Source organism: Mauremys reevesii, linkage group 11 (assembly GCF_016161935.1).
Source record: "Mauremys reevesii isolate NIE-2019 linkage group 11, ASM1616193v1, whole genome shotgun sequence".
NCBI classification, from domain to species: domain Eukaryota; kingdom Metazoa; phylum Chordata; order Testudines; family Geoemydidae; genus Mauremys; species Mauremys reevesii.
Window position 1 is genome coordinate 8,077,927 of NC_052633.1, and position 25,065 is coordinate 8,102,991.

General features: G+C 47.0%; 1 protein-coding gene across 5 annotated transcripts in view; it reads right to left on the reverse strand.

Annotated features, from left to right (window-relative positions):
* The window catches only part of LOC120374432 (aryl hydrocarbon receptor-like), a 124,343-nt gene extending 101,137 nt beyond the window's left edge, over positions 1–23,206 (reverse strand). For 3 of the 5 annotated variants that reach the window (XM_039494113.1, XM_039494112.1, XM_039494117.1), the window contains exons 1-2: positions 22,939–23,206; positions 16,879–17,066 (exon numbers count right to left, since the gene is read on the reverse strand). In XM_039494113.1, coding sequence (XP_039350047.1) covers positions 16,879–17,066; positions 22,939–22,997 — 247 coding nt within the window. In that variant the 5' untranslated portion in view covers positions 22,998–23,206. Of the gene's footprint in view, positions 1–16,878; positions 17,067–22,190; positions 22,331–22,938 lie in introns of those variants that run through there. The other 2 variants (XM_039494115.1, XM_039494116.1) reach the window with 2 other exon arrangements.
* Positions 23,207–25,065: the final 1,859 nt, after the last annotated feature.

Genomic DNA, 25,065 nt, shown 5'->3' on the forward strand with positions numbered 1-25,065 from the left:
ATGTTTGGTACCACTGTGTTTGGGGGTGAAAGGGCTTTCAAAGGATACCCAACTCGACCCATTTCTGACGACACTATTATCAAAATTTCCACCACCCAGAGCACCTGGAGGTGGGCGGCAGGGCAGCAAGTCCCTCCTGCCATGGTGCAGAGGGTGACACCACTGAAATGATGATTCTGTAGATTTTTACGAATCAAATCACCACCACCACCCCGCACACACACACTTACCTTTCTGTCACTAATTGGCCCATGGAGTGACATTTAAATTAAAACAGAGTATTAGAGACAAAGACTAACAAATTTATTTATTTAAGATGAGCTTGAGCACTCACTTGAGCTTTAGCTCACGAAAGCTCATGCTTAAATAAATTTGTTAGTCTTTAAGGTGCCACAAGTACTCCTGTTTTTTTTGCGGATACAGACTAACACGGCTGCTACTCTGAAATTTATCATATTATGCTCCCAAGTACATATCACCCACATATCCAGCACACAGGGGGACAGAACTCACCCTGCCCAGGAGGCTGCATATGTGCTCTGAGTGCTGGGCTTCCTGCTACAATCTGGACCAAGAGGTTTTAAAAAGATTTGAGAAAACAAACATTAAAAAACTCCCAAATGTCAGATCCCCTCAAATGACTACACTGTATGAACAGACAGCAGGCTGAGCACCCCCAAAGGAAATCCCACCAAGAGCAAACAAAAATGGAGGGAAAACAAATCTTATCTTGCTCCTCTCAGAAGCGACTCATCTGTTACATGTGGTCTCATGAGGGTGTGTCAGCATCACTGATCAACTCACTTTAAGTGCCACACATGGAGGCCACCTACACAGGAGATGCAGAAATGGCCATGTAATTGGATATACTATAAATACAGCCCACACACAGCAAGAAAGGCTTCTCGTCAGGTGAATCTGTAAAATGTTAGGTGGAGCAAAATGGACCCAGCTCTCCTGCCAGGTGCTTCAGTATTTTAATTATGCTCAGTGTTGACATGATGTAGACAACTAGGAGGAAAGACATCCCATCTCATTGCTACTGTTCTGGAAACAGAGGCATGGTGCATTCCCTCAGCATGGAAGAGAGGCTGCCAGCTCTATCTTCAGGACAGAGAGCTGTCAAAGGCCTTCCATAACTACTGGGAAGGTTCTGGCTCCGTGGGAAACAATGTTGATCTTTCCATACCTGTTTGCTTTAGGTGGTGTTAGGAGAATGCTCTAGAAAAGAGATGCGTGTCTGTTCACCTGTAAGCAGGTAACATACCGTCTTCATTGGTTTTGTAGAAGCAAAGACATTGTGATGTACAGCAAGTGGCTCCTTATGGACAGCTCTTCACATGCCGCTACCAGAAGTGCAATTCCCGAATGTCAACAGCAAGTAGCAAGGGTTTGCTCTCAAAGGCAGACAAACAAAGGCAATTACATCCAGTGTCAGCTCAGCCAATGGGGCATGCAGGAATATTGCAAAATCTGTTGGCAGGTCAGGTACAGGAACTTCAGGCCAATGAGAGCAGGAGACCCAAAGCATGGCTGCAGGTGCAGGGATTTAATACCGCTCCTGATACAAAGGCTTTAGTTGTCTGATTTTGGCCTGCCTCCCAAAACGATACTTAACTGTCACATACTGGTCAGGTGACTAGTCACTTTTGCCAGGTACTGTCACTTCTGCCAAGACCATCCTTTCATACCCGGCCATTCCATTTGGCAGCGCCACATCCGTAGCACTGGAAGCCAGTCAAGCCATGGTCCAGAATTATATTTCAGATCTTTATATACAAAGAGTTTTCAGACATATCATCCAAGAAAGGAAAAACTAAAGGAGAGTTCTGACCTGATTCCTTCCACTAATAGCTACAGGCACTGAGTCAAAGGTCATGGAGACCAATTTGAAATTGCTCTTATGGTTATGATAGTAACTATGACAGAGGGTCAGCACCTGTTTTCCCAGTGACCACCCCATCTCCCAGGGAGTCCACCTTAAAATTGAGGCTTTTGCACTGAAAAATCAGCAGCAAGTCTTCCCATCTCTTGAAGACACGATACCTCATTCTTTTATTAGCAGGTGCCTCCCACTGGAGCCAACATTGCAAAACATTTACCAAATGTACAGCATCAAGGAGACTGGGGAGGAATGTTGTATACTCTCTGCCCTGCGCATGTACCGTCTTTGCTCCTTTAAATGCAAGCAGCTTCCACTACCTCATTCAGACAAATATGGAACACCAAAAAAGCCATAGCTGCATTCCCCTAGCCACCAAACCAGTTACCCTGTCAAAGAAGGAAATCAAGCTGGTTTGGCATGGTTTGTTCTTGGTACATCCATGACCAGCAGGATCTACTGAGAAAGGAGATGGGTTGCCTTGCCTTTGCACAAATTCTCGTGGCCCTCCCCTCCAACAGAGTATCTCTGCTCTCAGCTGCAAAAGCCTCTCTTATCTAACAGTTACTGCTCTGCAATGCTGAAACAGCTGCTTGCACAACCAGCTTGTCAGAATAACCCAGCTGGCAGCCCTTCAGCATTTCTTAGCACCACGGCTTGATTCTTGGTACTGAAGTTCCTGTCCTACTGGCAGAAAGCAAAGCGGAATGATTCAGGTGTGAGGAACTGCCTTCTCTGTGGGATTAATCAGATGAGCTGAAGAAGCTTCACTTCTGTTTGTGTGCTTGTTTCTGCTAATATGGCTGCTGCATAGGCCGAGATAACTTGGCAGTGCCCGGTACATCTCATTATATCAGTGTGGAGTGTTGATGTTGAAAAAGCAGTGCATTTCTCTGGCATGATCTATGGTGGATCAGACCCCACCAGTGGAGCAGGGGAGGTCTTGTGGTTAAGGCATTGGACTAAAACTTGGAAGGCTTGGGTTCAGTTCCCCAGACTTGTAGGACATTGGGTAAATCACAGGGCTTGTCTACACAGAACACTCCAGAAGACTGGGTTTTTTTAAAAATCGCTTCTAAAGTGGATTAGTTGAAATGCCTGAGGGGGTGCTCTTATTCAGAATAAAGCGTTCTGAATTTGATTTAGTTTAACTCACTTTGAAGTGAATTAAAATGAATTAGACTAAATTGAGGAAAGATCACTTTAATTCCAAATAAGGGCATCCACACATGGTTCAATGCAGTTTAACAAATCTCTTTTAAATTCATACCTTTAGTTAATTCAGATCAACATTCCTGAATGTCCCAGGAAGACAAGCCCTCTATCTCCCTTGTGCCTCTGTTTCCCCATCTCTAAAGTGGAGACAGCAGCCCCCTCCCTTCCAGGCATGCTGTGAAGGATAAACTCATTTATGATTGTGCTGTGTTCGGATACTATGGTCACGGAGGCAGTTAAGTAGGACAGTGGTATTTTTATGGGATTGGTTTTTTGCCTGTTTTACTCAGTTTTACCCTCAAAAACCCAAGAGGAGCAGCAGAGACTTAACATCAAGAGGCAAATCAAATCTGACATTATCAGTTGCTGCATGCTGACATTCTGAACACAGAGGGGATTTAGATTCCAGATTTTCCAGAATTGAGTTTCACTCCCTAGTGAGATACAGGTCCCCACCACTGTAGCTTCCAGCCCCCCAACAAATTATGGATGGGTGAGATAAAGTCCAAGATTAACTATGGTTCAGAGAAAGTCTTTAATAAGTTAAAACTGTGTGTTTGTGACAAGGACACGGTGTCTTTAAAGGATCCCTTCTCCTTCCCTACTGCACAGGACTGCTCTCTGCCTAAACGAACATGCTGTACACAAACACACCCATGTTGTATCAGCAATAGTACATGCCGGATAACATCACAGGTAACTCGTCTGGATTCAAACGCGTCCCAGAATCTTTTCTGGAAGATCTGGAAGTGCTAGTCTTGGAAGTTAGGCTGGGCTAAAAAGACACTAGGCACAATAAAGCATCACTGGCTTTCCACTGGGTCTGAAAACCTGCCATTTGCCTTCATCGGGAAAGCGCACTGAACCTAGAGGCCTGGACTAGGAGGCGACCAAAGGGCTCTGCTCAGTAGCGAGTGACCTTGCCAGGAAACAGGGGGCTCGGCCCAGTTTTTAGAGGCATGCTTGGCTTTCTCCAGTGAAGCAAGACGTGTAAATCCTGGGCTGTGAAACTCACTGATAGTATCTCAGGGTGAAATGGGACTAAATAATAGTGCTCCTGAGAAAACAAGAGAACCACTCACCCCAGCCCAAATTGCAACATCCACCCACCCACCCACAGCTAAAAGGATTCAGCTACCATTCAGAAGATTAAGGAGAAGACTTAGCCCTGTCTATGGGATGGGAAGTAGATGTACCACCCCAGAAAGGAATTTTGCTTCCCTGCTGCTCTGAAGGGTGGGGAGAGAAGAGGTAAATAGGAACCATCCCTCTCAACTTCTAAGCCTACCGATACATGAAAAATGACCCACATGCACAACACCTGTGTTTTGTTGCACGTCACACCATCATGTACAGACTCTACTGGTTCTTAACTATAAAAGCTGCTGGGCAAGGTGGCACGTTTCTTTTTCACAGGTCAAGGAAGAACCAGTAACACCCAAAGGGTTGAAAAAAAAATTCGGTCATGAATGAGCAGTGAATCCTCCCAAATGAAAATAGCAGCATATTTCCCACCCATCTGGAACCTGGGTTAGGACAAAAGTTCTAAGATGTAGCATCACTGACATCTATAGAAGTGCAAGGTGTTATCGCATCAGACCTATTTGCCCTGCTCATGTTCACCATCAGCTCTGCTGAGCTGGCTTTTTAAAACCAAAATCTGAAACATATTCGCTTTCTCCAAACGAACACCGAACTTTCTTTGTCACACATGGAACTGCCCTCTTCTAAGGCCTGATTACTCCCTTCCAGGATTTCTTTTTTCCTATCCACTATTCTCCCATACAAATTCTTCAGTCACACAGTGCAGTGCTTTAACAAACAAAGCCAACCCGGCATGCAGACAGCGGTTCCATGACTCCACAGAAATGAGAAATATTCACTCAAAGGGCCTCAAGGCCTCATCTCTTCAGTAATGATTCCCTCTCAAACTCACATGAGCAGTTGCCCACTGCCTCCCCTTATCTCTAGTCTATACATAGGACATCTGATTTTCGGTTGTAACTAACACCAACAAAACACTGTGACACACACGAAAAATAATTGTTTACGTAACATATACCGGGCAAACCCCAGACCTAGTTACTTGTATGTAAGGGCTTATCTACACAAAGCAGTAATGCTGACTATGGACTATGATTTCTAAAGCACATCACTGTGTTGTGCTTCAATAGGTCTCTGTAGACCAGAGGTTCTCAAACTGGGGGTTGTGACCCCTTAATGGGTTGTGAGGTTATTACCTGGGGATCACGAGCCATCAGCCTCCACCCCAGAATTCCCTATCTATGCTCTGTCTCCCTAAGAAGATTTACTGAGGCAATGCAAAACTTATGAGCAATGCTCCCCCCACACACTTTGGGGTGTGCACTAGGGGTGCGACTACAAAGCAAAAAAGAACCCCCCTATGGCAGTGAATCTCAGAGCCTGGCTCTACAGACTTGGACTCACAGGGGTCCAACTATGGCACTAAAAATAACCATGGTAGATGTATTCATGGATTCAGCGTAGATGTATCCCACAGTATTCTTGCCAGCAAGTTAAAGAAGTATGGGCTGGATGAATGGACTATAAGGTGGGTAGTGATCAATTGCTCCATGTCTAGTTGGCAGCCGGTATCAAGTGGAGTGCCCCAAGGGTCGGTCCTGGGGCCGGTTTTGTTCAATATCTTCATTAACGATCTGGAGGATGGCGGGGACTGCACCCTCAGCAAGTTCGCAGATGACACTAAACTGGGAGGAGTGGTAGATACGCTGAGGGTAGGGATAGGATAGGTAGGGTAGGGTAGATATGCTGAAGGCAGGAATAGGATAGGTAGGGTAGAGTAGATACACTGAGGGCAAGGATAAGATACAAAGGGACCTAGACACATTCTTGGAGCCCACGTTTGTTCAATTTTGTTCCATAATTTCAAATATGAATTGGAAAAATACGTGTTTCGAGTGAAACTTCCCTCACCCGCCCACACAATGAGAGTTCCTGGTGGATTCTCCATCCTTTGAAGCTTTTAAAACAAAATTGGATGTCTTTTGAAAGATGTGTTCTAGCTCAACTGCAAGTTACAGGCTTGATGCAGGATTTCCTGGGTGAAATTCTACGGCCTTTGTTAAGTAATCGTCCCACTAGGTCTTAAAACCTATGAGTCTGTGTGTGACATCATGATTCCTTTGTTGACAACGGGTCGTGTCAGAAACACACCATTAGAAGTCCATTGCAGAATCCAGGGAGGGCAGAAGCCGGCTGGGGGTGCCAGTCTTATTGAAGAAACATACTGGGCCTCTTCAGTGGCAAGACAAAAAGAAAGTCACAGGCAGAGCAATTGGAGCTTCCACCGTGAAAGAATCTTGCAAGAGACGTCCCAGAACTGGATCAAAGAATCTGAGCTGGACAGTTCCTAGCCTAGTGGAAAGGTTATTGCAATAATTGTCTCTGTAAGAGGATGGGGGATAAAGGATTACATAGGTGAAAATGAAGAGGTGGGAAACAGAAGAACTTCTGTAATGGGGAAACAGTAGCTCAAAGCAGTGGTTAGACAGGCATTTAAATGGAATAAAAAGTTAGCCAAAACTTTTATGGAGTTTTATAAAACCCTAAGGCTGTGAGCTTGTGTAAGAACAGACCAGCTGCATGATAATGCTGGAAAGGGTGTGTGTATGTGTGTGTGTAAATTGTACGAAGATTTTTTATTTTTTAAATTTGAAACGTTTTGACCAGTTCTGTAGCTGGTCAAAAACAAAATAAAAAATCTGCAAAAGTTTTGTCTACATTTTTTCCCCCTCTTTATTTTTTTCAGTTTCATAACGTCCAAATTTGAAATTGTCAAAGCTTCAGACTAGAAAAATTTCAACCGCCTCTACCAAACAACAGGTCAGTCACTGGTTGGGTCTCTGGCCTGTGCTATGCAGGAGGTCAGGGCATAATAGGCCTGTCCTAAGGCGCTGCACAAACAGAATGAAAAAGACCCCCTTGTGCACATCAGATTCTTTGTGGCAGATCCTCATTTAGTGTAAATTGGCAGAGTGACACTGTTGTTCCTGTGTCTTGTTGTCCAGTAGGGAACAATTTCTACTTGCCATGGGACACCTCTCCAAGCCAAATGCAAGAGGAAAACGAAATTCAGAAATACGATGTAGCCGCTATCCAAATAGTTCAATTTAAACTTCACCTATAGAGTAAAGGAACCTAGATGCAGCCCCTAACCTGCACCGTGCAGCCAGCCTGTCAAGGGGACAAATAATGACTTTTCTCATTAGGGTTGCCAAGACACCATATTTTCAGGTTTTAGAGTGGTAGCCGTGTTAGTCTGTATCAGCAAAAACAAGGAGGAGTCTTTGTGGCACCTTAGAGACTAACACATTTATTTGGGCATAAGCTTTCGTGTAGGATTCCAGGTAACCACAGAAATATGAAAGCTTATGCCCAAATAAATGTGTTAGTCTCTAAGGTCCCACAAGGACTCCTCCTTGTTTTAATATATTTTCAGTGTACCACAAGGAGAGCATTTGCCAGCACAACAGCCTGTTGCTAAGGGTAGGTCTACACTTACCTGCCGAGTCGACGGGCGGCATTCGACTTCTTGGAGTTCGAACTATCGCGTCTAATCTAGACGCGATAGTTCGAACTCCAAATGCCCTCCCGTCGACTCCGGAACTCCACCACCGCGAACAGCGGTGGCGGAGTCGACGGGGGAGCCGCGGACTTCGTTCCCGCAGCGTCTGGACGGGTGAGTAGCCCGAAGTAAGGTACTTCGACTTCAGCTACGCTATTCGCGTAGCTGAAGTCGCGTACCTTAGTTCGACCCCCCCCCCCCTTAGTGTAGACCAGGCCTAAGTAATTATCTGTAGGTTACAGTATTGTGCAGATTAGGATTAACTGCCCTCTTCTGATCTCCATTCAATAGGTGATCACTCTATTTGGAAGCGTGTTTGCTGGGATCCAGGCAGGTTTCCTAACTGACATAGGGATGCTGACAGTACTTGTCATCTTCTGCTACCAATAAAAAGGTAGAAAAATATCTAACTGGTGGGCAGATGACTGGGGAATGGCAGGTGTACAGTCCGCTGACCTAGAGAGAATTTCAGCCTCTCTCCTCAATACTGTAGGTATGCACAGCTCAGTTTGCACTTTGGAGGGCCTGAGGCCCTTAGAGAGCGTTACAATGGAGTTGACCCACAAAAGATATAATGAGTATATGGTATCTGGGTTGCAACAGGACTGTCTAAACACTCCCTGCTCAGAGTTTCCTCTGGCTTCCTGGATAATGGAAGAGACCCTTCCACCTCTCCTCTGGGTACAGGAGCAAAGGGAAGCTGGGTGCCCTATCCCAATGCCCAAGGGCTCTTTAGAAAAATCAATCAGTAGCACGAGCACCTTCAAGACTGCATGGCACATACCAAAAGCTACGCCATACTCCTGCAATAGCTTTGCATTGAGATGCAAAATCCATACTGAAGACTGGTGGCACCTTCCTTGCTAATAAGATGGAGGACTAAACAAATGAATTAGAGCTATACTCAGTGGGTTGCAGGTTCCCCACTATGGCATGTGGGGACAATGTGGATTTAATTTAGACTAAAGCATGTACACTGAGGAGGAATATAAGCCTTCCGTGCAAATGCTCATGTCAAAAATAACCTGAACTTCATCAACATTGTTGCTTTATGCTTTTAAACAGACGGCATGTCAGCAGAGGAAGCAATCCCACCTATACATCACCCACAGTGTGGGTGATGTATCAGCTTGTGAAGCACCAGAGAATTCTGTCAACTGAACTATGTTCTATACTGGAGCCCCTTGGGCCTGGTCTACACTGGGCAGGGGTTGGGGGTGGGGGAGGAATCAATCCAAGATACGTAACTTCAGCTACAAGAATAGCGTAGCTGAAGTCAACGTATCTTAGATCGACTTACTTCATGTCCTCGCAGCGCGGGATCGACGGCCGCCGCTCCCCCGTCGACTCTGCTTCCACCTCTCGCCCTGGTGGAGTTCCAGAGTCAATGGGGAGTGCGTGAGGGGATCGATGTATCGCATCTAGACGAGACGCTATACATCGATCCCCAATAGATCAATCACTACCCACCAATGCGGCGGGTAGTGTAGACATACCCTTGGACGGCAGGCATGCTAGGGGAAGAGCAGTAGTATTAGAAGTGTGTAAATCATCAGCAATGCCACCCATGGGATAAAATACTGAGAAGCTCACTGAGTAGAGAATCCATTAATTTATGATACGCTTTATTCCCTTCTTTTCTGTGCCATCGAGGAGAGGAGTAAGTTGCCAGCACGGGAAGTCTGCCGGTTATGGAGGACAGCTGGAGGGGCAAACACAAGTAGATTGGTTTGCCAAATAAATCAGTTTAAAGTCTTTTCCTGCACAAATGAATTGGGCTCGCTGGGTATCATGTGTCATATTAAATATCATAAAACATGCTTATTGGAAAAACAAATCCTTTGGTTTTCTTGACTCCATCTATCACAGCTGATCCCGGCAGGGGTTTTCTAAGGCTGTAGCAACACACAGCTTCAGAGACCACAAAGGGATGGGGGAAGAAAACGGAGTGAAGAAGATACTGAATTGAACAAGCATTTTAGAGGAAGCTTGTATCAGCAGATCGGCATCCGCACCCAACTCACCCAGTCCCAATGGTCTTTCCTATTTTGCAACCTCCTTCCTGTTGAGGGAAAGGACGATTGGTGGGGAATGCACTGGACTGAGGCACAAATTCCGTGGTCCGGTCCCAACTCTGTCACAGACACCTGGTGTGACTTTGGCCACTTACTCTCTGCGCCTCAGTGCCCCATATGTAAAATGAGGATAATAAAGCTCCCTTTTTCCCCCACCCTTTACCTGCCTTGTCTATTAGACTGTAAACTCTCCTTTACCATGTGTTTATACAGCACTCTTCACCATCAGGCCCTGATCTGGATTAGGACCCCTAGCAGCTACTGCAATCATACTAATACAGACAGTCCTTGGACTTATGACACAATTGGTTCATGAGAACCGCGTCATAAGTTGAAAACGTTGTAACTTGAATCCCATAGGAAGACTATGGGATGGAGCGTCGTAAAGTCAGAACGGGACGTCAGTTTACAAATAAGAGATCCAGATGATCTACTGTCCAATGCAAGAGCTGCAACAGCACTAAACCCTCCACTTCCAGGCTGGGTGAAACCTCGCTGTTCATGGCAAGTGCATTCACACATACTACATCAGCTTATTCCCTTTAACTGGCTGAACACTGCAATTGACGAGAATTTGATTCTCCCAGACGGGCACTTCAGAGAAAGAGGGACATGTCATTTTACTCCTCTCTTCCCAGACGCCTAGGGAAAGATCAGCAGCGAGCAAGCTGGATGGACTTGTGAGCATATGCAACTGTATCAAATCAGCCACCCACAACAGATTCAGGGCTGCTTGTCAGTGAGTCACTTAGCCCAGGCCCTGGGATTTCAAGACGGACAGAGCCATCACTTAGGTCAGGGCTGAGACAGAATCCAAAACTTATCAGTGGCACATTTTAAACAAGTGAGATGTTATATGATTAAAATATGGCCACGTAGATCATTGTTGCTACCACTGTTAGTTTGTACAAGTTTTGTAGCAGTTGCCTATGTCATGTAGGGTGTGAATGGAAAAGTTAGGGTTTACTGAATACAAATAGGATAATCACATTCATGTATCATTTCTGTATCTGGAGTTATGAATATTGACTATGTACCCGCATTTCAAATGTGTTTGCTCCTGGGTAACACCCACAAGGTATTTACATCCACTCTAGCCAGCTCACCATGTTGGGAATGTTTAAGCTGACGACCCATCAACGAACACAATAGGCCATGGAAGAAGCCTATCCCCAGCTAATGAACTTTCCGGATGGATGTTCTAGCTAGAATATGGGTAATGGCCCCTGCTATGACACATGGAAGCATGCAAGGGCATGTGACTAGATCATGTGGTACTAAACTCCACCTTGTGCCTGTACTTTTCCACAAACTACGTTGAGGGCTTTTTTGGGACAATGACGTTTCCCTCCACATGGCAGAAGCTATAAAAGGTCCTGGAAACATCTCCATTTTGCCTCTTTCCTGCTCAAACCTCTGGATTATGGATTCATACTAATGGAAGCATTCTAACCAAGGGACAGAGGTCCTTCCAATGATTTGGAAGCAACTAGAGATTTAACAAGCCAGCAGTTTATTCCATCTCTGTTCCAAAGCTGATCCAAGAACTGTATGTATTTGATTCCTTTAACCAATTTTAACTCTCACCTTTCCTTCTTTCTTTTTATAAATACACCTTTAGATTTTAGATACTAAGAGATTGGCAACAGTGTGATTTCTGGATAAGATCTGAGTTATGTATTGACCTGGATGTGTGGCGGGTCCTTTGGGATCAGAAGAACCCTTTGGTTTGATGAAATTGGCTTTAAATAACCACTCATTTTCAAGACTAGTGTCTGGGTGTTGAATCCAGGACTGGGATCCCTAAGGAGGCTGCACTTCTGTCTTCTTCTTAGCCAGTGTGGTGAGACGGAAGTTTACTTTTGTTGCTGGTTCGGTCCATCTTAGGGAAGAATAACCACCAGTTTTGGGCTGGTCAGCAGCTCGTCCTGAATTTGGTACTCTCAGTTGTGACCCACCGAGGCATGGTGACAACAATTCCATTTCTACAGTTATATTTCTTTGCTTACCAATCATGCCATTTTCCATTTGGCAAGGTCTGACTTATTCTAACCACTCCCATTCCAAACACGTTAGAAATTAACTGAACTGCAAGGGCATGGGGCAGGGGGCATTGCCCCCTGAAACTGCAAGCCTCGGGCAGGTGTAGAATTTACCCCTCCCCCCACATGCAGCCCCATTGACCTGACTGGAGCTGCCCTCCTCCCCCCAAACATAGAAGTCAAATTACACCTAGTGCAATGGTCTTCTTTTTGTTGGTTTAACTTTTATTTACATAACACTTTGCCCTATTGATCTCTCATATTTTTGACCTCCAGCATAAATCACAAAAATCAGAAAAGCTCTAAAAACACCAGTGCATTAGTTCTGCTGCTGAAGAAGCCACAGAGGGGGCAGAAGAGATTAGTGTGTCTCCAGAGTCCCCGGTATAGATAGTGTCTATTCTTTAATAAAACATTTTGAAGAGTGGTGGATTACAATAAAAACGAATTCTCCAGAACCTGCACAATTTTCCACAATTGGTTGTTTACAGTTCGAAAATAAATTTATTAGGCCTCAAATCTGACAAAGTCTTTGCTGTGACAGAATTGTTGGAGAAATATTTCCAAAATGAGATTTTTTCCCCTCCCAGCTCTTTCAGTATCACTTTTCTGCCACAGTTGAGTTTTCCCCTTGTACATACCAGAAAAGGGCTAAGAGTATGTCCATCTTGAATCAGATACCTGCAAAGGCTCTGGTACAGCAAGCAGCTTGCTAAAATTGTTACGGTTTTCTTTTTGGGGGGTGGGGAATGATGAATGTCTGCAGACACCACCAAATTCTTTGCCACTGCTGAGACAAGGTGGCCTTCATCTCCAAGTAGGGTTGCCAGGCGTCTGGTTTTCGATGCCTGGTTGAAAAGGGACCCAGGCAGCTCCTAACCGGGCTGTTAAAAGTCTGGACAGTGGCACAGCAGGGCAGGCACCCCTGGGAAGCCGCCAGCATGTCCCTCTGGCTCCTAGGCACAGGGGCAGCCACGGAAGCTCTGCGTACTGCCCCCACTCCGAGCGCCAGCTCCACAGCTCCCATTGGCCGGGAACTGCGGCCAATGGGAGCTGTGGGGACAGTGCTTAGAAGCAGGGGCAGCGCATGGAGCTACATGGCCGTCCCTGCGCCTAGGAGCCAGAGGACATTTCACCGCTTCCGGGAGCTGCCTGAGGTAAGCACTGCCTGGAGCCCACACCCCAAATCTCCTCCCACACCCCAAATCTCCTCTCGCAACCCAACCTATTGCCCCAGCACTGAGTCCCCTCCCGCACCCAAACTCCCCCCCAGAACCCACACCCCACATCCCCTCACACACCCCAACTCCCTGCCCCAGCCCTGAGTGCCTTCCTGTACCCCAAACCCCTCATACCTGGCCTCACCCCAGAGCCTGCACCCCCAGCCAGAGGCCTCGCCCTCCCTCCACCGTACCCCAACCCTCTGCCCCAGCCCCATGAAAATGAGTGATTGAGTGAGGGTCGGGGAGAGCAAGTGACAGAGGGAGGGAGGATGGCGGGAGCATGGGGTGGGACTCAGGGCAGAGGTAGGGCATGGGTATTCGGTTTTCGGCAAACAAGAAAGTTGGCAACCCTATCTCTAAGACAAGTAGGACAGGCTCGGTAATGGACTTCTTACAGAAGGCAGTGGGGTGAAGAGCAACGGGAGATGCCCGAGCTGATGCCAACAGAGGTGATGGTTGTATAGTTGGTGGCAAAGGTTCAGAGTGGGGCTTGTTCTAACTGCAGCCTGAGCAGAAAATTAAACTATTAAAATTAACTGCAGTGGGCTATGAACTCCTCATATCCTGTAGTTAGATGGGAACTCCCAGGAGACCTGCACATCCATGAGACAGCCAGGAAGATGCTGCATTTCCGATGGGAGCTCCTGGGTAAGGCTTGCCAGAGCTACCACTCTTCTAACAACGGAGGGCTGAATGGAACCATGGGTGCTGTTCCTTAGTCAGCCAGACACAAAGCACTTCTAATCCTCTGCCCTCACTCTTCCAGCTCCCATTGGAGGATCCAAAAGTGCTTTCTCAGCACAAAACCATTAAGGCACAATGGCCCTGTGAGCTCTTCAGAAGCTGTAAGCCACATTTTACAGGAAAAATAAAGGTAGAGACCTCAAGGCCAAAGTCTTCATAAAAGCCTCTTTCTTGAGACACCTAAGGTTTTTGGAGGGGATGAGAATCCACAACTCCAATAAGCAGTGACGAAACCATGGGTGCACAGCCTCCAAACATGGAGGACCCCCAAATGAGTGCATCCTGGGCACGCAGTGGGTCAGTGGCAGCAGAAGCAGGACTAGAGCTCAGCTCTCTCCCAACTTCAAGTCCATGACCCCTCCCTGCAAGCAAGACCACCCCCGGCATGTCCTGAGCACCTCCCTGAACCCACAAACTGGCCCTGCTGTTCTCAGGTCTGAGCCACAGCCAGTTCAAAAATCCTGCTAATCCACACAGGGGTGCACACCACAGTGCCCCAATGCAGTGGGGGCACAGATACAGCATCTCTCTGCAACAACACAGTCTCTCTACCCAGAGGAAGACCAAAAATAGACAGTGACTCCATCCTCCCATCCCAGCCTCTCTCCAAAGTGAAACACTTCCCAGGATGCCACATCAAAGGCTGATCTGACTGTATAGCAGCCCAGATCAATTATCTCTTTGCTATGAAATAAATCATGTTGAGGGAGGCAGTACAGAACAAGTCCCACCCTTACCGAGCTCAAATGCAGAGATTTTCTGCAGCCTGATGCAACAGAAATATTTAAAACTTACATGATTGTACTGAATAAAATATTCCAATTGACAATATCTTCTTGTTATAACTAAGTACCTACAGTGCGTCCATCCCCATATGTGAGTGCTGTCCAGAGCTGTCTATCAAACACAGACACGCACACAACTGTACTTTTCTCCCCTACCCCGCTCCAGGAGTTTGGAAAACTAAGCAGAAGCATCAAGATTCACATTTCATTTTGTGCCCAGTGAAAAGTACTAGAGCTCCCACAATGTCGTAACGGTTCCAAAGATACATAATACACCCACCCATGACCTACATCTTTCTTTCAGTTCTCCTTGTGTAAGTCTGCACGTTTCTGTGATGCGGAAACAGGATGTAGTTTGTCTTGAACCAGCCCCTTTACAATACCATGGTATTTCAGCCAAGCCCAGGCCAACCAAGGACCAGAGCTAGATGAAAATAAAAGACTTTTATTTTTTCCCTTACAGGAAATTTTGACTCTTCATTGAAAACCCAAAACTGAAACATTGTTTGGCTTGTAGCTGAATATTTATTTTTGGGGGTGGGGGAAGGGGAGGGAATTTTCCAATTAAAAATCAGAAAACTGAGGATAGCAGCCATTTTCTGTGACAATTTTCAATTAGTTAAAAGCACAATTTTCCACCATATTTTTTTTTTATGGGAAAATTTTGACCAGCCCGACCTAGGATGTGCTCAGTGGGATCACAAACCACCTTGCAGATTCTACATTGAAAATGGACACCAGAACAACTCTCTCAAATTCCCAGACAGAAAAAGTGACTTGTTTTTTTAGAGTGTCCTACATTCGCTAAATACTACCCTACCTCAATCCCTCTGTCCGCTGGGTAGAGCTACTAAGGCTTACACATGGAGATAAGTATCATTCAACTAAAATTAGGATAAAACTTATCACAATAGGGATTTTCCGAATCATTCAGCATTGGTCTAACTGCTCCCCTTGACAGCAGTAGGAGTTTTACCTTTGACATCAGTGGGGAGCAGAGATAGGCCAACACTGCATTTTTGAAACCCCCTCTTCAATATTTAGCATATTAAAGATTTCAAGACAGAGGAAGGTTATGGCTGAAAGTTTTGCTTCTTGCTCCCCTAAAACTGGGACCACAACTGAGACATCAAGTAAAAGCAGCAAAGAGTCTTGTGGCACCTTATAGACTAACAGACGTTTTGGAGCATGAGCTTTTGTGGGTGAATACCCACTTCGTCGGATGCATGAGACATCAAGGTTACCTGAGGAGCCTACATAGGATTAGATGCTTTACCACATGCATTCTTGCACTATTAGTCAAAGCAAAGAGCAAGAATAAAATGTTGGCCTAGGACTCCCTGGCTGAGATTCTCATCTTTCTCAAAAGCACAGGGATCCTCCACTAGCGTTCTCCATGATACCTTCCCTGCAACTCCAGGCATCAGGCAATGGTGAGTCTGGGTGCTTTCCATTTTATGTTTCTAAGCACTTGGCCACCTACAAGTATCTCCTCTTTCCCCATTGCATCCTCTGTATTTCCCAGGAGCAAAAGCAAACAGACAGGGGAGGAAGGAGTGAGATTTCTATCCTCATTCCTAGAAGCACTGCACCCGGAAAGTGAGATTTCTGGAGCCAACCCTCTGATGAATATCTAGATGGAGCAGATTCTCAAAACCAGACAGTCTCACGAACCTGCGTACAGGCCCGTTCCCCAAAGTGCTTAGTAATATGTTGATCCCCAAGGTCTTCTCCAACACAGAGCCAACAGGCTTCATCAAGAAGGAATGTTCCTACCTGGGCAGCACCTCCTCCCACAAGCTACTCTCACAAGCACTGACTAAGTCACAGAACAGCGACGATTATAAAAGGGCCTCAGACTCCTCCTCTTCCCCGAAGTCTTTGCTCAGAGTTTGACAAGTGAGCTTGCCTTCCCCCACTCAGGGTGGGTATGCTAGCCTGCTCTGCCTCAACCTCCCAAATCCATCCTCTAAGCAAGGACAAATCTCCCATGGCCCGTTTCCTCCGACCACTAAAGCTTAATAGTAATGAGTTAAAAGCACAGCCCTGAGCCACTCTGCTCTCCTGGCCTCAACGAACAAACAGGGAGCATCAATCCAGCTTCCTAGGAAGCATGGTCTGTCCTGCCCTAAGACTGCTCCCTCCTCTCCAGTGGCAGCTCATTCTGGCACAAATTGCATTCAGGACTGTGACGCCGTCTGGGTCAGAAGAAGATAAAATGCTGCCTAGCAGATCCCTGAACACCATCAAGCCAGGAAGCCCTCCCAGTCCCAGCACAGGAGTCTCATTGAGTTGCTGACACTCACCCACGAGGTAGCGCTTCACTTTCAGGTATCCTACAATCAGCCGGAGGACGGAAAGCTTATCGAGCCTGGCCTGGACATCCTCAGGGAAGGGCAGCAAGCTCGTCAGTTTGTTCAGCTCCTGATTGAGGCGGTCCCGGTGCCGCTTGGAGGGGTTTGACAGGACGCCCTCAGGAGGTGGTGGCTTCGGGCTAACAGAGGGAAAGAAAAATGCAAATAAGAAGGGAACTATCAGCGTAAACCTGGCACAAGTCACATCCCCCTCTGCTAGGCCCTTCCCAAACTCCATCTGTGCACCACTGTCATCTTAATCATCATCAAATAGTCGCTTGCATGTTCTTTGTCCACTTGTTTAAGAGAACCCCAAGAAAACTGCATCTAGCAAGAGAAAGGCAGCATTAGCCAGTGGCTATAACATTAGCCAGTGGCTTGACCCAAGAGCCCTACCTGAGTTCTATTCCTGGCTCTGCCACTGAGCTGTTCTGAGCCCTTGGGTAAGTCACTTAAAAAAAACAAAACAAGAAAACTGGCAGGTTGTTTTCAATGGTGGGTTACAGGCATGCAGCCGCATGTCATTAAAGAGGTCTAGGTGGGCACCAGCATGGGTGGTGAAGGGACCAATCTCCCAAAGACAGGCTTCAGGAGGACTCCCCATTCAAGATTACATGGTCATCACCTGCTCACTACAGTCACCAAGAGCAAGCAGAATGACCAGAGGCAATTGCATTTGAACTCCACGTGAGCTCTGTTCACATCAAAGCTCACTCAGCGATTGTTAGTAGCACTAGAAGGAAATCCTGTAGTCTGGAGCTGGAGAGCTGCGCTTAGAAAATTAACACCCTTTCCTTAATACTCTTCCACTTCTTTCCCAGGAAGTGATGGGAGAGATCCACAAAGATGCATACAAGGCTACTCAGCACTTGATACTGCATTATGTGATCCAGCTATCCATGCTCAATAGCAGCTCTCACCCCAACACATCCACGCTGAAGCAGCACTTGTGCAGCAAGGTGCTACTCAGTATGAGTGGAAGTATTATGGTCAAAGTATTTCCCAGTATTTTCAGCTCACACAATGTGATTTTTAAGCCAGACAGCAATGATACAAGAGGCTCTCCTCAGAAATAATGAGAATTGAGTATGCTGAGGCAGTGGGAGGCTTTTGGTGAGTTGCCAGTCAGGTACAAGGGTGGAGGATCTCTTGTAGCATCCAGATGAACATTGAGAGTGGTCTGTGGAGGACTCTATGGTACCTACTCACCAACGATGCAGGGAAGTGTCAGAAAGAGGGAGCTAAATTTAGGTTACTAGGAAGAAGGCTTAAATTAAACAGCCTCTACAATAGCTTCTTCTTTAATGCTCCTGGCTCAACACACAAGGAACTCCCAAGGTCTCCATGGATGAGAAGATGTTGTAAAGAGGCACAGGTTGTTCATTAGACACTGGGGAAATCCTAGGGAAAGGGATAGTCTGTACAGAATAGCTGGGGTTCCACCTTAACCAGACTACTTACCCATAAAGTAAATAATGTATACCAGGGAAATTCCCAGCTGCTCAGATCTGAAGCTTTACAACCTTGCCCTTCTGTCTCACCTTGTCCTGACCAGACCACCTGTCTTGGTGGTGGAAGGACAGTTCAGTCCTACGTCACTTCCCTGCTTGTCCTCTTTGCTGAGGCTGCCTTGGCAGTGGCATCTGTAAAGCACACACACATCCACTGTGTAGCTGGAGCGAGACCAGCTCCTGTCCGAAAGGCAGCTGTTACCTAGCTCACACAATGTCAGTTACTGCCAGCCTGTGCTGGTTTCACACAGCAACCTGGGGGATGATATCCTAGCTCATTACCCATCCTATCACCCAATCAGTCCTCTTGGATCTGGTTCCTCCAGCGAGCTCACACACAGTAATGTGATTCAAAGCAGTATTTAATCCAGCTGTAATGCAAAGGATAACTATTTCTCCTCAAGGGAGCCTCCTCCAGACGTTCACCACGCTCACACATCATACAGCTGACATTTTTGTCAACTGCTATTTCTTTGGGTAGGTCTATACTTACCGCGCGGGTCGACGCGGAGAGTTCGACTTCTCGGAGTTCGAACTATCGCGTCTAATCAAGACACGATAGTTCGAACTCCCCACGCGCTCCGGTCGACTCCAGAACTCCACCACCGCGAACGGCGGTGGCGGAGTCGACCTTGGAGCCGCGGACTTCGATCCCGCGGCGTCTGGACGGGTGAGTAGTTCGAACTAGGGTACTTCGAGTTCAGCTACGCTATTCGCGTAGCTGAACTTGCGTACCTTAGTTCGACACCCCCCATTAGTGTAGACCAGGCCTTTCAAACCAACAACAACTTGTGTCCAAAATGAATCTGGTTTGCCAGTGCCCAGCTCCATGAGCAGTGCTTTTCATCAGGGCTAAGTAGGCATAATATGCAACCATTGTGATCTGACAATGTTTGCCACCTGCTTAGCACTAGTGCAAACGACAGCAAAGTGCTGGCGAACAGAGATTCAAGCCCTCGTGGTGCCCAATGTTCTAAAAACTTGGCCTAGTGGATAAAGCACTGGCCTGGAATTCAGGTGTCCCAGCTCTGCTCCTGGCCTGCTGGGTGACCTCAGGCTAGTTGCTTGGCCCACCTCTCTGTGCCTCAGTTTCCCAGATGCAAAATAATGATACTGACATCCTTTGTCAAGTGCTTTGAGATCTACAGATGAAAAGCACTTTATAAGGGCTGAGTATTATTTCAAATTGCCTCGTTTAACTCAAAGTTGTGTAACGTAACTTCTTTCTCGAAGAAATGAAATCCTAATTCCTACCAGAAAATGTTGACCATATAGACGGTTCACAATACCAAGTTACACTAACGTGCTCCGCAATCCACTCCTGCCTCTCCCCACGCACGCTGGCCTTAACATTGCATAAAAGCACTGCCATGTGACACTGGTAAAAAACCACTGAAAGTCACTTTCTTCACACATTGAACAAGGGTCTGTGTTAGAATCAGGAAGCCAGTATCATCCTTAAAGCTACTCTGCCCCTGCTTTACTGTAGCACTTCTCTTAGAACCTTCCCTAGCCCTGCCAGCCTGGCTTTTTACTCCAGATTTAAAGAGAACAGTACAATTATGCTCATAAGCACTTCCAGCTCCCAGCATGAGAAATGAAGAAGTCCCTTCACATCCAAACTAGACAGCCTATTTCTCCTATTTTAAGGTGGTTCAGTGGAGTTCCTAGAGCAAGTTCTTCCACACTAGAACTTGAGATTTTTCTTCTGCAGGGCTAATACATTAAAAATTGGTCTGTCTAGCTCCTGTGTCCCAATCAAGCCCATGAGACCCCCTACTATCCCATTTCACTCTCTTTAATTCCCCATTCATAGGACCCAAACACACACAAACTGCAATCCTTCCCGCCAACAACTGCACAGGAGTACCCAGCAACACTGCTCCTTCATTGGCCAAAGGAGTTACTGTTGAGTAATAAGAGGCTCCCCACTTGGTGCTACAACAAATATTTTCCCAATAGGGGGTGCTATCGGGCGATTATCAACTAGCATCATAAACTGAACCACATGCATCAGAAGGCAGAGCATAGCAACTAAATGGGTCAGCTCTGTGAATTTGTTTACTTGTCGGAGCCATGACAAGACACAGCTATATTATATGTGTATGTTTTACAGTGCGAAACTCAGCAAACACACACTGGGCTGCGGCCCAAAGCAAGTTTCTCCCACCGGAATTTATGATGGAACTGTCAACAAACTTAGCGCCACCAACATAAACAGCATGGGTGTTGCTGGAAATAAAACTGTTCTCTAACAGGGCAAAGACAACTGGATTTGTTATACACTATCACCCCACAGCATTCTACTTACATTTGCTACAGTATTCCTCTACACCGGTACTTCTCAAACTGGGGGTTGTCACCCCTCAGGGGGTTGCAAGGTTATTGCATGGGGGGTCACGAGCTGTCAGCATCCACCCCAAATCCTGCTTTACCTCCAGCATTTATGATAGTGCTAAATATTTTAAAAGAGTTTTTAATTTATATGGGGGGGGTGTCGCATTCATTGTGCGAAAGGGGTCACCAACCACTGCTCTACACTCAGCATGGGAAACACTGCAGGAAGCTTAACCATTGCAAGCTGGTGAACCTGCAATAGTGCCTGTGCTGTAAATTAATAACATCAGTTAGGGTTTTCTGTTTGGGGCAGCAATGTATATTGCATAGTTAAACAAAGAACTGAGAGGCAAGATAAGTAGATACATACTCATGACTTTGTCTTGCATATATGCGATGCCTATTAATAGCATTTCATATATTAATTATATTTACAAATGGTATTTAACCTATTCCCCACCACCCAACAATTTGAATGAATTGACATTGGACCAAACAGCTCTGCTTTAACAGACATAATTTCCCTTCTTACCTATGCCTCTCTGTCTTCCAGTCCTGGCACAGTCTGAGGAGGGACTGCCAAGTGCTTGGAATGCTCTGGGTCTGGGATATGGTCACATGTAGAGTTAGTTGCAGAACTTTTGACAGAACAGTTTTCCATCAGAAAATGTGTCAATTTCAATGAATTTTTTTGATGGGAAAAAGTCAAAATGAATCATTCTGATCATGTCAAATTGTTTCATTTCAACTTTATTGTTTCAAGGCATTTCATTACTCCTTTTATATTATATTAAACTTAATTTTAATCTGATACGTATATAAAACATTTATATGATAATGTTTCAACACTAACCCAGTAGACATTTTGGAATGGTAAGTGCTTTGTAAATCTCAAGGATACAGCAGGGGAAACCTGATTCCCCATTTCCCCAAAACTTGTGCAATCATTTACACCCATGCAAAGTGAGCGAGAAGCACTCATCTTTCTGATCTGAAAGCCTTAGTGACTGCACAGGCGCAAAGCTGTGGCGAATCAGAGCCATTATCTTTTGCCCTGACTTGGCACTCCAGCAAGGGCAAAGGTTTCTCCCTCTCTCACTGCAGCTCCAGAGGAAGGAAAGTTTTTTTTCCCTCCTGCTGGTGATAGCTCATCTCAATTGATTAGACTCTTCCTGCTGGTATGCATACTTCCACCTTTTCATGTTCTCTGTATGTATAAATATCTCCTGTCTGTGTGTTCCATTCTATGCAACCGAAGAAGTGAGCTGTAGCTCACGAAAGCTCATGCTGAAATAAATTTGTTAGTCTCTAAGGTGCCACAAGTACTCCTGTTCTTTCCTCTAGGGCACTGGGAAGAAAAACCTGATTCGTTTTATTAGTACAAGTATAGGCCAGTGTCTCCACCAGCCGACCTACTTGTAGGACATCCTAAGAACCCGGCCCAGAGCCTAGATTGTCATCCTTAGCTTACTTGGCGCAAATGTCCCAAACTCCACAAACCACTGCCCTTTCCATTTCCTGGAGATTTCCGTCAAGTTCTCACAGCCCCAAAGGGGATTTATAACTTTAAAAGACCTGGGAAGGACTTTGACTAGAATTCCCAAAGCAGGAAACAACACCCTTGTGCTCCCTGGGAATGGCTTTTTTTAAGAGTCAGCTTGTCTTTGGAGCGGAGCTGCTAAGTGAGCCTGAGGAAGCACATATCTTCAGCGTGAACTTGTGTGGGAGTCCTTGGAGAATTTCGGATTTCAGAGTCAAACAGCGCAGTCCAGATGGGATGTAAGTGGCATCAGAGAATCCGCCAGCTGTTTCAGCAGCCCCATCCCAGAGACCCAGGCTTCTCTCTGAGTGTATTTTACAACCAGTTCTGGAGCCAATACTTTAGACATAGGTGAGCCAAGGGGGAGGAAAGGGAGAGCAGAGAACCAAGCCTTGTGAGGTCTGTCCAGGGGGCAGGGGGGAAATGAACCCCAGGACGCTGAAGAGCACCAGTGAGAAGGACTGGAGCCAGGGGACAACCTGCCTGAACACCGGGGCGAGCAGGGGCAGAGGAAACACCTGCCCTTTGATTGAAGCAAACAGAGGCAGCGGAGCCCAGCCAGCCCCGCAAAGCCCCGATTTACACAGGCTCCGGGAAGGGGAGCTCCTCCCCACACACACCTACCTTTTCTGCGCCGGCTTCTTCCTCTTTCTCACGGCATAATCGCCTCCCGTGCGCAGCATGACGAGCCCGGGACACAGGCCACCGCTGGGGAAAGGTCCCTCTGCTCTTCCTGGCACGCAGTGGGGCGGCGGGGAGGAAGCCCGGGCTCCCAGGGGAAACCCACCGAGCCCGGCCTGCCCCGCGACGGGAAAAGCCCCAACGCTGCTGCCCCCTCCCGCGGCCGGTCCCGGCAGCCCCACGCCACGCGCCCCGTCCCGACCCAGCAGGGACTGAGACAAAGTTGACGCAGCTGGCGAGGGAGAAGCCTGCAGGGCGGGGCCGCGCGCCAGCCCCCTCCGCTCCCCGGGCAACACCCCACGCAGGAATCGCAGCCACGCGGGGAGATGCGTTAAGGTGGAGCGGAAGGTTGGCACCGAGTCCCTGGCAGTGGGGTTGGGGCGTTGCCTCCCACTGCCCCCCTTTCCTGATGCCCTCTTGGGGCCCGCATGGCCCTCGCCCCCCTGCTGCCAGCTCCGCGGGGGTGCAGGAGGGGGTTCTGGGTTTGGGGGAGAGTGCGGAGCCGGTGCTCGGGGTGGTGAAAGCGCACAGAGCCCCATGGCCCCCCTGCCCAGAAGCTGGACCCACTGCTGGCCGCTGTCAGGGCGCAGCGTGGTGTCGGAACAGGTAGGCACTAGCCTGCCTTAGCTGGGCAGCACCCCCGAGGGCTTTTAACGTCCCACTCGGGTGCTGACCAGAGCAAAGCGACCCAGTGCCTTACCTGCCGCAGCCCGGCCAGAACTGGGTTACAACTCACGGTTTGAAAAACACTGTTCTAAGATCATCTTCCTGAGCGGAGAGCTGCTTCTTAGCATATGTGCAGAGGGCCCCAGGTGGCACCTGACCAGGATTCATCACCAAATGTGGTCCTGGTTGGATCAGTAGCTTCCCTGGCCCAGGTCTAGCCCATCAATCTGTCTTCCTACAGTGGGCAATGCCAGGTGCCCCAGAGGAAGTGAACAGAACAGGGAATCATCAAGTGATCCATCCCCTGTCTCCCATTCCCAGCTTCTGGCAAACAGAGGCTAGGGACACCATCCATGCCCATCCTGGCTAATAGCCATTGATGGACCTATCCTCCATGAATTTATCTAGTTCCTTTTTGAATCCTGTTATAGTCTTGGCCTTCACAACATCCTCTGGCAGAGTTCCACAGACTGACTGTGCATTGTGTGAAGAAGAACTTCCTTTTATTTGTTTTAAATCTGCTTCCTATTAATTTCATTTGGTGTTATGAGAAGGAGGAAATAACACTTCCTGATTTACTTGCTCCACACCTGTCATGATTTTATAGACCTCTATTATATTACTCCCTTAGTTGTCCCTTTTCCAAGCTGGAAAGTCCCAGTTTTATTAATCGCTTTTCATACAGCCATTCCAGGCCCCTAATCATTTTTTTTTGCCCTTTTCTGAACTTTTTCCAATTCCAATATATCTTTTTTGAGATACTGCGTGCAGATGTGGTCACTCAATTCAAGATGTGGGCGTACCAGGGATTTATATAGAGGCAATATGATATTTTCTGTCTTATTATCTATCCCTTTCTTAATGATTCCCAACATTCTGTTCACCTTTTTGACTGCACATTGACGGGGAGCGCTACATGACCGCTCAGCCATGCCCTGCAGCAGAGAGCGCATTTAAGATAAACGTAAAGGGACCAAACTGCAAAGAAGGAAGAAGAGGCATCATCCCCAGGCACTCAGCAGGGCTGTTCTGCACAGCTCACTCCTGCCCTACCATGGACTCCCTCCCTTGCCCTGCTCCCCCGCTGTTCCTCTATACCAGAAGAGCCAGTATGACAATGGGTCATTTGGGAAGCTAGATGGGCACTGAAACGGCTCTATTTTTCTTTGGAGACTTCCTGTACAGTACATTTCTGATGAGTGATTTGACTTTGTAACATCTAAATCCAGAGTGTTTCTGCAGCATATGGGGCCCAACCATGCTCCCACTGCAGTCAATGGCATTTTGGGGTGAAGGAAACAGGATCAGGCCCCACCATGGTGAACACAGCTGAGGAGTGCACATTTCAGAGAATAATCCACACCCCAGCACCCACAGGTGGCAACCTTCTAAAATCCTGCATCT